The sequence below is a fragment of the Tribolium madens genome, unplaced genomic scaffold (genome assembly GCF_015345945.1).
Source record: "Tribolium madens isolate multiple individuals breed KSU strain unplaced genomic scaffold, Tmad_KSU_1.1 Scaffold_2;HRSCAF=44;Tcas5.2_LGX, whole genome shotgun sequence".
In the NCBI taxonomy this organism is placed as follows: Eukaryota; Metazoa; Arthropoda; class Insecta; order Coleoptera; family Tenebrionidae; genus Tribolium; species Tribolium madens.
In genome coordinates, this window is record NW_025400995.1 from 2,057,994 (window position 1) to 2,074,013 (window position 16,020).

Sequence of the window (16,020 nt, forward strand, 5' to 3'; positions counted from 1 at the left end):
ATGACAAGTACACACTAAACCACGCCCACCTGGTTTTCTCAGCAACCCGGATAAAAGTATTAGCCGGGACCTGAAGTCCTAAATGTACTCTCAACCTACAATTTGTTGGTCCACAGTGAGGCCACACGTGAGTCCCTGGATGCATCACACTGAATTTAGTTTGCCCCCTTTTACACCCTTTAGCATCAGGGACACTTTCGATGATTTTGCAAGTAAGGGGGCACTTTTTGCAATTGTTGATGTTTTTGTGCCCCCTTGCAAAAAGTTCGAACTGTTTCCAATCGCCCGTGTCTTTCAAATTTTCCGATTCGGCTTGGAAGTGGCCATCTTTGTTCAAAACGGAAATACCCTCAGCTCGGATTTGTTTCCAGTTGGTTTCCAACGCTTGGAAGAGGTTTAAGTAGGGAGTTTCTTCTTTTTTCCACCAAGGTTGGCCCTTGAGACGTGCAACGTTATAAAGAGATCGTTGGTACTTAGATAAGAAGAGATTGTTTCGGACGCCATCTTGGTACACCTTGAAAGTGAATTTTTGACAAGAAATTTGGGACAAACGGGTGAATTACGTTCATAGCGTCTTTTGTGCGACCAACACGAGCTAATGCGTCCCCCAAATGAAAGTAAAAACGGCCATCGACCACTCCAGGCGCCCTTGTGGAAATCCCCCTTTCCAAATAACTTATAGACTCGTTCAAATTGTTGTCAACTGTTTTAAGAATAAATCCGTAATGGACAAGAGCAAAACCATCATTTGGGTTTTTAGAGAGTGTCTCTTGCAAAATTTGTCGAGCCGTGTTTACACTAGAAAAAATCAAATACCAACTGTATGAAACTAATTACAACACAAATACCGGTTTATTGTCAATAAACTGACCACTAATTGATTCCGATGGTGTGTTTTTTGCGGAAACCGAGCAATTAACTTGTAATGAACCTCAATAGCACGGTTGTAATTACCTAAAAATCCATCAAATTCAAGTGTCAATAAACAAAAAGTAATTACCGATAAATCTCATCCGGTTGATACACCTCTCAGCTGCTGCTTCGAATAAGACATTTGGGACGTCCTTAAGTTCCAGAATTTTCAAATAAGCATCAATTGCCTTTTGTAACAATTCATTACTTCTTTTTTGTTCGGCTAAAACGTCCAAAGCTTGGGCTTTTCCGTAGAGACTTCTGGGTGAAGAGGAATAGTTTTGGAGGAGGGCATCAAAAAGCTTAAGTGCATAAGCCGTATTCTAGTATTAGGAAAAACAAGCAAACCGTTAGTAGAGTTACGAAATTTATCAACAATTTGGTAAGTGCGGAAAAATTGTTGATAAGTTTTTGTACCAAAATAATTTATTAGAAACAAACAACACTTTATTGAAACACTCCAAAGGCGATTGGCTGCTTTACACACAAATCTACAAAAATTAAAACAAAACAATAGCTAGGAAATTAATGGAATTTTCCCGTAATCACTCCTAGAGAGAAAATCGGTTTGAATTTGCCCCCAAGTGAAGATTTACTCACATTTTGAATGCTTTTATGAGCTTCGTCGAGTTTTTCCTTGATCTGGTAGTCGTCTTTACTTGTTATGTTTTCGTATTCGTAGTCTGATTGTTTATCAGAATCAGATTCTTCAGGTTCATTGTCTTCGCGGACGTTCACACCTAGAAAAATTTTGTAAACTTAATGTAACACACGTGTGATTAATTAACAAATAACACTGAAATTGTTGGTTCTTTAAACATTATCAAAATCAATAAATTACGTTTCCAGGACGAAAACTGCTCATCTTCGTTTTCTTCACGCTGCAATTTTCCGTATTTGGATTCCAATCTTTGTAATAAATCGTCATCATCTTCTTCAGATTCTTCCTCATCTTCTTCTTCATCTTCGATTTCCTCTTCCTCATCTTCGTACTCTTCATCCGGTTTATTCTGATATTCGGGTTCGCTTTCTGGTGTTAAAGATCTAGTATAAGTCGTGCGCAATTCTTGGTATTTGACTTTCACCAGTTTCTCTTCTTCTTCACTTTCAACGTCCCCATCTTCATCCGAATATTCTGGTTAAACCTAAGATTATTTCGATTCGATCTGGTTACAGTTAATACCTTCTTCAATGTTTTCTTCAATATCTTGCTCTACTTCTTCGTATTTTGGTGGAACAACAATTGTGTTTCTGCGGGCAAGATCTGGGAGTTCGTCTTTTGGGGGTGTTTCAATTGGACTTGCTTTTAATAAAACTCAATTAACGTGATATTTTATGTACCAAAGCAAGAGCGGATTAATTGCAGCGTGAATTTAATCTATACCACAGTGGAAGAAAATTAATACCAGGAAATGCAATATTGTTAGTGCAAAGTTGAACAAAAAGCGAAAGGCATATACAACATACAGAAATTTTGAACGGGAATAGAAACACTTAGCATGCATTTACTGACCAGACTTCCACTTTCTAACCAGAACGACGTGGGCTACTACCAAAAGAGCCACGCCGACGCCAATCTTTACAACCACTGCAACATACAGCAGTTTTCAATTATTTGCATTTCCTGATTTACAGTTTCAAAGAACCAACAATGAAATTTCGCCCGATATTAGACAAGTATAATACTCACTTTTAGAATTTTGCTCATCTCCAACTTCCTCTTCTTCGACTTTTTCTTCGACTTCAGGCTCTTCAGCAGCTTCTTCCTCCTAAAATTTGACTTTAACATCGTTCGACGCGGCTTTAGAGGTTACCTCTTCTTTTTCTTCCTCTTTGACTTCTTCAGACACAGCCTTTTCCTCTTCTTCCTCATCTTCATCCTCCTGCTCTTCTTCTTCTTCTTCTTCTACGCTTTTTTCAACATCCTGCTCCTCATCTTCCTCATCGGCGTCTTTTAGTTCACTTTCATCTTCCTCTTCCTCTTCTTCAGTTTGGGGTGTTTCCTCAGAAGCTTCCCCTTCGTCTTCGTCTTCTTCTTCTTCTTCTTCTTCTTCTTCTTCCGCATGAGTGGTTTCTTCTGATGCTTCAGTTTCTTCCTCCTCCGCTTCTTCTTCTTCTTCTTCCTCCTCCTCCTCCTCGTGTGACTCCTCATGATCTTCCTCTTCTAGGGAGCTTACAATATGGTCGTCATCGCCATGATCATCATCATGACTTAAACTGTTATCAACCCAGCCTTCGAATAAGTGTGAAAACCTCGATTCTGTTTCCACAACATCTACTACAAATTTGCTTCAATTTAGAAGAAGAAAGCTTCAACTTTAACTTACAGTCGGTTAATCCGCGATGTTCGGTTATAATCAAGCCAATAAGTACCGCAAGAGCTGAGAATAGAAGAAAGAAGATTATTTTTGCACAAATCCCACCACCTGTTCCATCTTCTTTATGTATGTGAATATTAAGATCTTCATTTTGTGCACCAGTAGGTGATGGTGGTTGCAAGGGGACATGTTCGGTATTTTCTTCTGCAGGAAATTAATTAATAAGTAAAAAGCATGTCATTCTTTACATACAAAAATAGCTTTTTAGCGTATTTAGAATAGCCGAACTAAAAATATCTTACCTTTCTTTCTCTTTTTATCTTTGCGTTTTCGTGGTTGAACATCGCCCGACATTTTGGTGTCGGGTTATTGTTTAAGATTTAGACAACACCACCATAAAACCTCTTCTTTGATTGAAAAATATTTCGGAAGGGTATTTTCACCATGCGATAAGAGGTAGGAAACGTACGAGGAGTTTTATTTAGAACCAAAAACGACGTCGGGAGTCCACGACAAGTTCCGATTACACCTAAAATAAGTTAATTTTGCTTAACGGATTGGTGCGCGAGACAAGACGCAGAAGCTGAAAGCTGAAAGTCATCAGCAGACTGGATAACTGATTATTATCTAAATATCGAAACCAGAAAAAAATTCGCGTTTATAAATCGATATTAATTTAGTTTGATACTTGTTGATAACAGTGCATATTGATATCGTTTTACATCAGTAAAACGATTTAAACAATTTTTAAACTAAAATTATATTGTAGAAACAACAAAATTAAACATTCGAATTTAGTATATGTACAATTTTTTCTAATGTTGTAATAACTTCAGAAGATTCACAAATTTTTATTTTTTTTATTTTGTGAATTGCGGCAAAAATGTACTCAATCGTTATAATGTTTTACATACAGGATGTCCCAGCGAGTTGAAAAAATCCATTAGTGACCTTTTAATGGTTAAATTAAAAAAATTGTATAGGACATTGATATAAAATTATTTTTAACTATACAGCATGTCCCAAAAATAAGTTACAATACAAACTTGTGTTTTTTTAAAAGAAACACCGTATGTTTCTTTGCATTTTTGGATGTAGCCTTTTAAAACAATGTTTTTACGCTAAACTTTTATTAGTCAATTTCGCTTAGTTTTAGAAATAAGACCTTTTTTTTTGACGAAAACATGCCCTTTGTAAAAATTTATTACACAAAAACTAAGACAGCTAAAACAAATTTTTTCTTATTTCTGGAAAGAGGAAAGTACAGAACTTAAAGCTGTAGCATTTTTTTAGTGTTTTGCATTTGTAAAGATGAATAAATTAAGAACTTTGTTAAAAGTTAAGTAACTTAAAAAAATTAAATGGAACGCCCTAATTTTTATTTTTGCATCTAATAGATTGATAAATTGTCTATCTAAAAAAATTAACTTTTAATGTCTAGAATTGATAAATGAAAAGATATTTAACATTCAATATTATTTGTAACAACAATGCCTATCAATATCAATAGACTGTAATAGTCGTTATAAATACTGAAATTCGAATTATTTTATTGTAAAAATAAAGAATAATGGATTCAGTTTAACACAAATGTGATTATTAAATGATATTTTTTCCATCTCTTGTGCAACTGATCACTTTTTGGCTACTAAAACAATAGTAATATTTTTTTAATGTTTATAACGTTAAATATATTTTAAATACAAAAACAATAAATAGGGTGTTTCATTTAAATTTTTTAAGTTATTGAACTTTTAACAAACGCCTTCATTTTTTTATCTTTGCTTATGCAATACATTAAAAAAATAACAACCTTATAGCTTTTACCTTCTTCTTTGCGGTGTAAAAAAAAATATTTCTACCTGTCTTAGTTTTTGTGTAATATTTTTTTTAAAAGTGCATGTTTTTGTCAAAAAATTTATTAATTTATTTTTGAGACACGCTGTATAGTCAAAAATAATTTTAGGCGATGGACTAGATTAGTATCTATCAATGTCCTAATTTTTTTTTAATTTTACCATTCAAAGATCACTAATACACTTTTTCAACTCGCTGAGACACCCTGTATGTAAAGTGTTCCGAGAAATCGATTGGCGTCGAGAACTTATAGTTGAATAAATATTTTAGATATTTTTGACTTTAACAGCAATTTTCTCAATAATTATTTAACGTAGGACAATTATCTTTTTTGATACGATAAAAAATTAAATTTGCAGCAATAATTTCGATAAATAAATCGCTTCAGGCACCGAAAATCGCGCAAAATTGAAAAAAATTAAAAACTTCAAAATTGAACCATTTGCAGCGCTCTTGAGGGTTCAAGAGACTTAGAAGAGTACAAAAACGTAAAAAAGCAAGAAACAATTTTTTGAAAAATTTTGTATAAGTGTGTAATGTGAATTTACATAACGCTTGTGTTTTTACAAAAGGTTCTAATAAGTTTACATTGTAAAGTCCAAATTTGAAATAATTGTGTGATTTTACAAGAATTGTGTTGTGAATCGTTAAATATTTTTACATTAGTTTTGTGATATTAAGAAAAAATGTAAATTTTCATATCAGTTACTGCAAAAAATAAAATACAGGTATTATCTTGTAAATTTTCGTGAAATTTATTGGCCCTGAGTTGTAATTGTCCAGTAAATTTACAGCCACTTTTTTCAGTGTATGTTTTTTATTGCGTTTTTGGATTACTCAATTGATTTTGAGAGAGTTTTTATTAGCTTTCCCTACACCTAAGTTTATCCGTTTTCGAAATATCTAGACCTTTTTAAAATTTTTTGGATTTGAATTTTCCCATTCAAAAATCAATAACTCTACCATTTTTTATTATGTTGAAACCGTGTTTGGGTAGGTATACGAAAGAGAAAGGTTAGATTATTAACAAACCGCCAAAATTTTTAGGAAACTTCAAATACCCTTAACTCCATTTTTTTTTATGAAACACCCCAATTTTTTCTTCACTAAATGGAGGAGAATTTACTTCTGCTTCGATCTGTATTGATATTCCCTATACCTATGTTTGATAGTTTTCAAGTTATAAAAGTAGCTTCATTACTCATTAGCCATCATAGGTTGTCATAGAAATAAGAAAAAAAAATAGAATATCAAAGTTATTCAAATTTAAATTAAATAAATTTGATTTGTATTTATGAAAAGAATAACACAATTGTGAAAAAAATTTGGCGTTTTTTCAGTGAGGAATTTCCATGGCAAACTATGCGAAAACTACAATGGATGGTAATGAATTTGTAAAAAAAGTTAAAATAAAATCATCAAATGCAGAATTAAATTCTCTTTCATTTAGAAAAAATTGGGACCTTCCAATTGAAAAAATTCAGTTCTTATTCTAATTCAATTCAGTTATTTTTCCAATTTTAAATACGCGAAAGAAAATATCTAACCTTTCTTTTTCATATACTCAAATAGAGTTATCGATTTTTGGAGAAGAAGATGCAAATTAAAAAATATCAAAAAAGTTTAAAAATTTCAAAAACGTTTAAATTTAGGTATAGTGAAGTCTGATAAAAACTCTCTCTCAAAATTACTTGACTAATCCAAAAACGCAATTAAAAACATAACTTTCTATTGAAAATAACAAAGTTGATACCCATTTCCGGTGTGACCGGAAGTGCTGCCATCTTGAAAATATTTTCATTGAGCAGGATCTAAACGATTATGGCTATAGTCAAAATTTTAGAATTTAAAACTTTAGATCGATTAAAATTAAATTAAATACTCATTATCAGTGATTCTTATCATTGTCCATAATTCGATACTTCGATTTTATCGAGAGCAATGAATTATTATCGCCATTATGATATGGTTTTAATGGCATTTATTAATAGATCAGACTTCTACAAAACCCATAATCTAATTATTAATGATATTGTGATATTCAATTACATATTTTGATAAATCGATATCTATCAGAGATAACTGTCTAATGCCAATACGACTTTTATAACTGCCGACAAAATAAACATCAGTGGATTTATGTGTGATTATTTGTGGACAATAAAGATTATCAATTATTTTCGTTAATTAAAATACAACCTACAATTTTTGTCACGATATCGACAACGTTTTTTTGTATAATTTTGATAAAACATCATATAAAATGCGATGAAACCCACAATAATTAATATTTTTGTCTAATGATAATGCGATATTTGATTACATCACTATTATCGAGCTTTGGCCACTTGACTGATTTCTTTGGAATCGATTTTGTCTAGTTTTTGATCAAATACACTTGTAGGAACACTAATAATGTTTTCTTTGCAAATTGTATTGTGTTCTAGTTTCCCTTGGTAACACGATGCACAATATACTTTTGCCAGTCGCGTGTCGGCGGTGTGACGACCAGAAAACATCATTTCCCACGATATACTAGTGCTACTCTACCCTCTTTAAAGGGCCACCCCACCTTATTGTTAATCACATTTATATCCCAGAGTCAAAATGATTCGCTTTAGTTTTGATAATCACTAATTTTATTGCGACATACAAACAGGAAGTAGGAAAAATATTTAACTACTGTTACTTTCAATCAATTCAGTTCCTGAAATTTTCAATTTCAATGCAACCACCGTTACCGTTTTTGAGCGTATTATAGAAGTATCAAATAACTTACGGTACTTTATTATATTTAATAATAATAGTTACATCTGCTGTGGGAGAATCAGATGAAAGTCACCCTTTCAGGTAAAAAAGTGGGTGGGCATAGTTTCATCACTTCCTGTTGATCCCAAGACAAGCTGAATATATTAAAAGTGTGAGGAAGTAGAAAACTCTCAAATGAGTTAAAATTAGTGTCTGTGATAGCCCCCATTGATTGACGAAGAGGGCGAATGGGGTGCATGACGGTGGTGAGCAAGAGGGTAGTGAGTCGCGTGTAGCTGGTGTCTTGGTGGGGATAGGAGTGGGGCTAAAACGTGTCCGAACGTCGCTAGGGCAGCCGTCAGATCAACAGGGCAAGACACATTTGACGGTGGGTCGTACACGCGCGAATATGCTTTGACAGACGTCTGACACGCGTCCGCTTCCGTAACTGTCTTAGCTACAAGTGTCAAAGGTGGTGTGTGGCTACGAAGAAGCCATGGATCATTCATTATCACAGAATACGCCCCTGCATTGGGGCTACTCCGCCAACAACCCCAACGCCTCCTCCTGGCAGCCCGTCGCCAGGCCGGTCAAGAGGCCCCTCTCGGAGAGCGATGACTGCGACGATGTCTTCTCCGAGGAGTCCTCCAAGGAACAGTAAGTCCAAAATATTCAAAAATTACAAACCTATTGCACTCCACCTGTATACTTTGCCAACAACCAAATTCAGACATCCACCCGGTATACTTTGTATGAATATTTAAAAAAATACAAGTGTCAAAAGTTTTCATTCCAAATTATTTATCCTTTTACTTTTTGGATTGATAACACTAGTTTACAAATATTAACTTTATTTTTATTTTTATGTTTATTTAGCTTTAATTAAACAAAAATAATTGTTAATTTCACAGTTTTTTGTTACGAAAGATGATTTTCCTGCTTTCTGCACAAATGTTTCCGATTTAAAAAAAAATTTGTATCCGAATTATTACAAAATTATCACCAGATGAGTCTAAATGGGTCTCAAAATACTGACTCGTATTTGGAATTCTTTTCAAAACTTAGGCAGTTTGAGTGACGAACAGGACAAGCATTTTTATTTTTCAAAAATCGAGACAATAGTTTTTGGGATGAAAATATGTAAGAAGTTTAATATAAAAAAATGATCCAAAAAAAGTATAAAAAAAAAGAAAATAACTCATTTTTAATTTGTTGTTTGGCATTTTTGTTAATTATATTACATATTTCTTAAACGTAATGTGGTGGACTTTTTTAAATATTTTTTTTGAACTCAGTGCCCCAAAATCTATAAGAAATTATAACTTTCAACCAAGGTATAAAATTGTGTAAACTAGTGTTATTATTATTACCTTTAAACAAAAATAGTAGTTAATTTTTTTATCACAGTTTTTTGTTACGAACGATAATTTTCCTGCTTCCTGCACAAATGCCTCCGACTTAAATTTATTTAAAATTCAAATTGGTGCTGAATTATTGCAAAATTATTACCATGCGAGACCCAGTATTTGGACTTCTTTTCTAAAAACTTAAACAGTATGACAAGGTTTTTGGGATGAAAATATGTTAGGAGATTACTATTGAACTATATAAAGAAAACTGATCCAAAATTATAAAAAACAAAGTAAAATGACTCAATTTTAATTCGAGACGTGGTGGGCATCTATAAGAAATTATAACTATCAGCTAAAAATCGTGTAAACTATAGTGTAGTTTAAGTCACATACATACTTTATTTTATTTTGTGTTCAACAAATTTCTACCACAATTGTCAAATAATTTGATTTTTTTAATTTTTTTGAGGTCTTTTAAAAATTCGAAACTGATTACATATAACTTTTAGTTATTAACTGTTAGTAACATTTAGACTGTATTTAACTATAAGTGAAAATAAAACATTAACATTGCAGTTTTCTGTTACAAATGATAATTTTCCTGCTTTCTGCACAAATGCCTCCGACTCAAAATTTATTTAAAATTCAAATTGTTACAAAATTATTACCATATGGGTCTAAATGGGTCTTAAAATACGTTTCATGGAGTCGAATTTGGACTTTAACAGCAAAATCTGGAAGGTTTTTGGGATGAAGGGATAGGAGATTAGTGTTGAACTATATAAAGAAAACTGATCCAAAAAAGTATAAAAAACAAAGTAAAATAACTCAAATTTATTTTGTTGTTCTTAATCGTGACATGGTGGGCTTTTTTTTTTAAACATTAACATGCTTTCTGCACAAATGCCTCCGACTTAAAATTTATTTAAAATTCAAATTGTTGCTGAATTACCAGATGGGTCAAAATGGGTCTTAAAAAATATATCTGATTGAGTCGCATTTGGACTTCTTTTATAAAAACTTAAACACCATGATCGATTGATTGGGACAAGGTTTTTGGGATGAAAATATGTTAGGAGATTACTGTTGAACTATATAAAGAAAACTGATACAAAAAAGTATAAAAAACAAAGCAAAATAACTCAATTTTAATTTGATGTTCTTAATTGTGAAGTGATGGGCTTTTTAAATTTTTTTTTTAAACTCAGTGCTTCAAAATCTATAAGAAATTATAACTTTCAGCTAAAAATCGTGTAAACTAGTGTAATTTAATTTATTTTATTTTGTGTTCAATAAATTTCTACCACAATTGTCAAATAATTTAATTTTTTTTTTTTTTTTTTGGGATTTTTAAAAGTTGGAAACTGGGTACGTATTAGCTTTTAGTGACATTTAGACTGTATTTAATAGTAATAATAATTGAAAACAAAACATTAACATTGCAGTTTTCTTAAATCACTCCTTCATAGACTAGAAAATTCAATGAGTTAAAAGAAAAACAAAAGTAGAAAAAACCGATTTTAAAGTTTTTTTTTTAAACTAAAAATAAGTAATTACAAATCTTGAATAAACGTTTCACTGTTTTATTTAGTTTGAATTATTTTAATTTTATTGGATGTGGTTTTGCAAAATGGGTGGAGCCAACCAGTAAAAAGCGAAAGATAATTAAGTACACAAAAAAGTTGAAACACTTCAATAAATCTGAGTGTGATTCGTTCGTTGCCCAATTATAATTCAGGAATCAAAGAAGATTGTGTGGTCATTTTTTTTGCATTTTTATTTTTAAAATAATAATAATTTTCAATGTGTAATGTCATTTTTTCTTATCAGATGTACGTCTCCTGGCGACGCCGACAGCTGCCAAATGTTATCACGGAAAAAACGAAGAGGAGTGATAGAAAAAAAACGTCGTGATCGTATAAACATGTCCTTGTCGGAACTGAAACGGCTCGTCCCCAGTGCATTTGAAAAACAAGGTTCCGCTAAACTGGAAAAAGCGGAAATTCTTCAAATGACTGTGGATCATCTCAAAATGATCCATGCAAAAGGTAAGTTGGTAAAAAGTAAAAGTGGCGTAAAGATAAATTTTGGCACGTCGCTAATTGAAAGAAAGAAAAATAAAAAAAATAAAATAAATAGAATCCAGTCCAGCCAAAGGCTAGTTCACTCAACCCCAAAAAAGTAATAATAATTAGTGTTGGGCGATTATGAATGATATAATCCAAATATTTCGATTATGTCCGAATAATCGAAAATTCGATTATACAGGGTTCGCCAGAACTCGCGCCCCAGAGAAAATTTTCAAGTAACATAAGATACTAGGAACACGGAAAAAATGATAATGATACTGATGATCTTGTATATATATGTTTTTTTACAATTATTTAGTAAAAGTACAAAAGTTTTGCCAATAAAAGCCATAAATAACAGAGTTACAATTTAGGATATAGCTTCCTTGTTTCTTTTTTTAATAGCCTATAGCAAAAAAACTTGGAAAATTATTTTTCCAACAGAAATAAATAGAGTCAAAAAGCAAAATTTAAACCCTCATAACATTCTTACCTTACATTTTTCTCTGGGGCGCGAGTTCTGGCGCAACCTGTATTTTAGAAATCATTGATAATCGTAATTCGATACATTCATTTCATTCCCAACACTCTCCTTGTTCGAGATATTTCATTATCTAATTCAATATTCATTTTTCGAATGATCCAATAAAAAAACTAACGAAATAATCGTGGTGGAAAAGTGGGGAATAATCGAAGTTGCGAGTAAATTTTTTTGTTATATGTACTGGTGCTTCATCAGTTGTTAGTGACATTTGACAGCAAGAAAGATTACAAGTTTAATAACTATCATTACAATGGGTCATTAATTTCTTTTTTCAATATTTTTATTTCATTTATTCAAATTTATTGGTTATTACTTTAATTCATAATTTCATATTTCGTCATGACACGCATGCGCACTGGACAATAATCCATCATTCGATTATTTCGATCAGGGGCGGACTGGCCAGTGGCGGGCCCTCGAGTTTTACGGGCCCCCAATTATGGTAGGTCAAGAGCTCATCGAAATAATATCAATAATTCTAAATTTGTAAATAAACTTTCCACAATCCATGAAGTGCTGAACTACGTTTTTTTTTTAGTTTGAAGGAATTAAAAAATTGCTATCATAACAAATAAAACTATAATGTCTATAATTTCAATTATTTTAGCTCAATTTTGTTTATAAGGTCTTACACGCATGTAAGAAAAATTCCGCGCGGATTTATACAAGTGATTCAAAAATTTGTGTGATAATTTTAATTACGAATACTCCTCTACAAATGAGCATAGATAGCACAGCATTTATTAATCCAACTCATCAAGTAAAAGAAAAAAAAAGAATAGAAAAATTACAGTTTTTATAATCATCAAGAAATAAACAAATGTTCCTTTGGATTTAATGAAATTTACATTAAATATGAGAGCATTGATTCTTTCCAAGGTACACTCAAAATTTATAAATTCTGATTTTGCAGCGCGGTGTAGAATTTAGTTTAAACTCAAATAATTCGAAAACGGTACATTTTGGCTATATGAAACTAAAAAAAAAATGTTTGGGCTGTATCAAAAACAGAAATTAATAAGCCGAAAAAAAGTTATGATCCCAAAACTGGGAGGACCCATTATTACCTACAAGACCGTTTACACCAAATCAAAGAGTGTCTTTTTGTCCATGCAAAATTTAATAATCGGATAAACGGTAACAAAAATATTTCCAGAAAATCATCGACTTTTGGAAAGTTGTAATTTTTCAATTTTTTGAGATGGGTCAATAAATACTAATACTATTCTCAATTGTAGAGGGGTATTCGTAATTAAAATTATGCCACACATTTTTTAATCAACCGATATAAAATAGCGTTTTTACTTAATTTAATGTAATTTTATTTTTTTTTTATTATTAGTGGGCATAAATAACATAAAAATCTAAATATAAGTATAAATTTGGTGCACAGAAACAAAAAACTTTATTTTCGTTTATTAAACCATCATGATTTCAACTGACGTCACAATCTCAATAAAAAATTACTACATTAAGTGACAAGTAGTTATACATATTTTTATTGTATTGTATATTGGGCCCTCATTTCAACTTAGCATTCCATATAAAAATTTGCCAAACCGCCCCTGATTTCGATTATTAAAAATGATAAAAAAATAAAAATTAAAGAGTAGAGAAAAACGTGATTAACATTAACATTCTCATAATGAATTAAGAAAAATAAATAACAATAATAAAAATCACATCTACCGGGTTAATTTTCCCTGTGACCGGTAATGTGATAAAATCGTAAAAATGAGTGTGGGTCTAGCAGGTGAATGAAGGGTTGACCGCGTGGGAACAGTGTGCCAGCTGTGTGCAACCCGTGGGAATAAACTCGCAACAGGTTTCTAAGCCTAGTTGGTATTTTGTTCCAGGTTTGGACGCCTTCGCGTACGACCCCCACAAATACGCAATGGACTACCACGGAATGGGCTTCCGGGAGTGCGTGGCAGAGGTGGCCCGATATTTGGAACGCATCGAAGGCCTCGACGTCCAAAATCCGTTACGGTTGCGTTTGACTTCGCACCTCCAATGCTGTGCAGCCCAGCGTGAACTCGCCTCGAAACAAACGACGTCCGCGCCGTGGGGCTACAGCTCCACCCAACCGTACCCGCCACTGAACACGCTTCCGCCCTCGCCGGTGCCCAATCACGTCAACCATCAGCCCTTGCCCCACCAGAACATGCACGAGTTGGGGCACTTCGATGCGCCGCAGACCTCCGCTCCGGCCCCCACGAGCGACAGACTAGCCCCCGCCTCCACTGTCTTAACACCCCTGACCACGACGACGTCCTCAGCGCTGGCCTACAGCCCCCATCAGTACCCCAACACTTTCACAATACCCACGTCCAGTCACCATCAGAATTACAACCAAAGCAATATTCCCACGTCGCAAGGGATGAAGCCCTACAGGCCGTGGGGCACCGAACTTGCCTATTAACTAAACAAGTGCCAGTCTACAGTGCCTCAAGTGATAATGATTTTTAATTAGTTGCTCGATTTGGGCCACCTTCCCCTAATTATTTTGCACGGGAGTGAGGTTTTAGTCATTTTGTACCTATTCGAGTCTTATTTATTTTTAGTCTAGACATTCCCAAATAAAAATATTTTTATAGACTTTAGCCCTCGAGGCATATTTTTGTATATTGTATATGATCTCACGTCAGATGTGAAGTTTGTTGTGATTTAATTTTAGCAATAAATCATTTTCTATAACGCCTGTTTCTGTTTCAAATCAGTGAAAAATCAAACGGACAACCTCTCCTTTTTGCGTCCTAAAAATTTCAGAAATATATATTTTTTTTTAAATACAAAAAATTCCAAAGTTATGAGAGTTTAATTTAAATCTATTTATTTCTGTTGGAAAAGTAACTTACCAAGTTTTTTTGCTACAGGCTATTATTATAAGAGGCTTTTGTGGCTTTTATTGGCAAAATTTTTATACCTTTACTAAATAATTGTAAAAAAATATACAGGTGCGCCATAACTCGCGCCCCAGAGAAAAATTTCAAGTAAGGAACATGAAAAAAATGTTTCTGTCAAAAAATTTTGATATTTATTTTGTGGCATTTGACATTTTTTTTATATCTATTTAATGATATTGATGATTTTGTATACAGGGTGCGCCAGAACTCGCGCCCCAGAGCAAAATGCCATATAAGGTAAGATACCAGGAACATGGAAAAAATGTTAAAAAAATTTAATCTATAAAAATTTCGAAATTATGAGGGTTTAAAGTTTGCACTTTGATTTGGGAATTTAAGTCTTTAAGTTTATTTATGCTACACTTTGAGTTCCTGCGTTGGTTAAGTTTTAAGGGGAAAAATGGGAAAAAGTTACGATTTATTTTATAAATATTTTATCTTAATTAATATGTATTACCAGTATTACCACACAGGTATTTTATTTTTTATTAATAAATTTGAGAACGCAGAACATTAAATGACTTATACCCCAGAGAAAAAAACGGTAAAATACCAGGAATATGAAAAAAATTCTATCGATAAAAATTTCGAAGTTACGCGAGTTTAAATTTTGCACTTTGACTCTATTTATTTCTGTTGGAAAAATAATTTCCCAAGTTTTTTTTGCTATAGGCTATTAAAAGAGGAAACAAGGAAGCTGTATCCTAAATTGTAACTCTGTTCAATGTTATTTGTGGCTTTTATTGGCAAAATTTTTGCCCCTTTACTAAATGATTGTAAAAAAACATATACAAGATCATCAGTATCATTAAATAGATATAAAAAATGTCAAATGTCAAAAAATAAATGTCAAATTTTTTTGACAGATAGAATTTTTTAAACATTTTTTTCATGTTCCTGGTATCTTACCTTACTTGAAAATTTTCTCCGGGGCGCGAGTTCTGGCGAACCTGTATGTTTTTCTACAATTATTTAATAAAGGTACAAAAATTTTGCCAATAAAAGCCACAAATAAAATTGAAAAGTTTTCAGCTACAATTTTCTTTGTTTCCTTTTCTAATAGAGTGTAACAAAAAAACTTGGAAAATTATTTTTCCAACAGAAATAAAAAGAGTCAAAGCGCAAACTTTAAACTCTCATAACTTAGAAATTTTTATAGATACAATATTTTTAACATTTTTTTTCATGTTCCTGGCATCTTACCTTATATGAAATTTTTTTTGGGGCGCAAGTTCTGGCGCACCTGTATACGAGATCATCAGTATCACTAAATAGACATAAAAAAATGTTAAATATCAAAAAATAAATGTCAAC

At 32.5% G+C, this 16,020-nt stretch overlaps 2 protein-coding genes across 4 annotated transcripts in view; one reads left to right on the plus strand and one right to left on the minus strand.

Moving 5' to 3' along the window:
- The window catches only part of LOC123006811 (aspartyl/asparaginyl beta-hydroxylase), a 28,323-nt gene that overhangs the window by 203 nt on the left and 12,100 nt on the right, over window positions 1-16,020 (minus strand). The window contains exons 2-13 of one of the 3 annotated variants that reach the window (XM_044401604.1): window positions 3,533-3,759; window positions 3,240-3,434; window positions 2,727-3,190; window positions 2,603-2,681; window positions 2,426-2,500; window positions 2,096-2,215; window positions 1,754-2,047; window positions 1,513-1,652; window positions 1,001-1,235; window positions 849-954; window positions 564-798; window positions 30-514 (exon numbers count right to left, since the gene is read on the minus strand). In XM_044401604.1, coding sequence (XP_044257539.1) covers window positions 30-514; window positions 564-798; window positions 849-954; window positions 1,001-1,235; window positions 1,513-1,652; window positions 1,754-2,047; window positions 2,096-2,215; window positions 2,426-2,500; window positions 2,603-2,681; window positions 2,727-3,190; window positions 3,240-3,434; window positions 3,533-3,584 — 2,480 coding nt within the window. In that variant the 5' untranslated portion in view covers window positions 3,585-3,759. The remainder of the gene's footprint in view (window positions 1-29; window positions 515-563; window positions 799-848; window positions 955-1,000; window positions 1,236-1,512; window positions 1,653-1,753; window positions 2,048-2,095; window positions 2,216-2,425; window positions 2,501-2,602; window positions 2,682-2,726; window positions 3,191-3,239; window positions 3,435-3,532; window positions 3,760-16,020) is intronic. The other 2 variants (XM_044401605.1, XM_044401606.1) reach the window with 2 other exon arrangements.
- Window positions 3,370-14,497, plus strand: LOC123006813 (hairy/enhancer-of-split related with YRPW motif protein). The gene is made up of 4 exons (XM_044401609.1): window positions 3,370-3,455; window positions 7,938-8,492; window positions 11,018-11,235; window positions 13,657-14,497. The coding sequence occupies exons 2-4, from the start codon at window positions 8,332-8,334 to the stop codon at window positions 14,220-14,222; spliced, it is 945 nt and encodes a 314-aa protein (XP_044257544.1). The 5' UTR covers window positions 3,370-3,455; window positions 7,938-8,331; the 3' UTR covers window positions 14,223-14,497.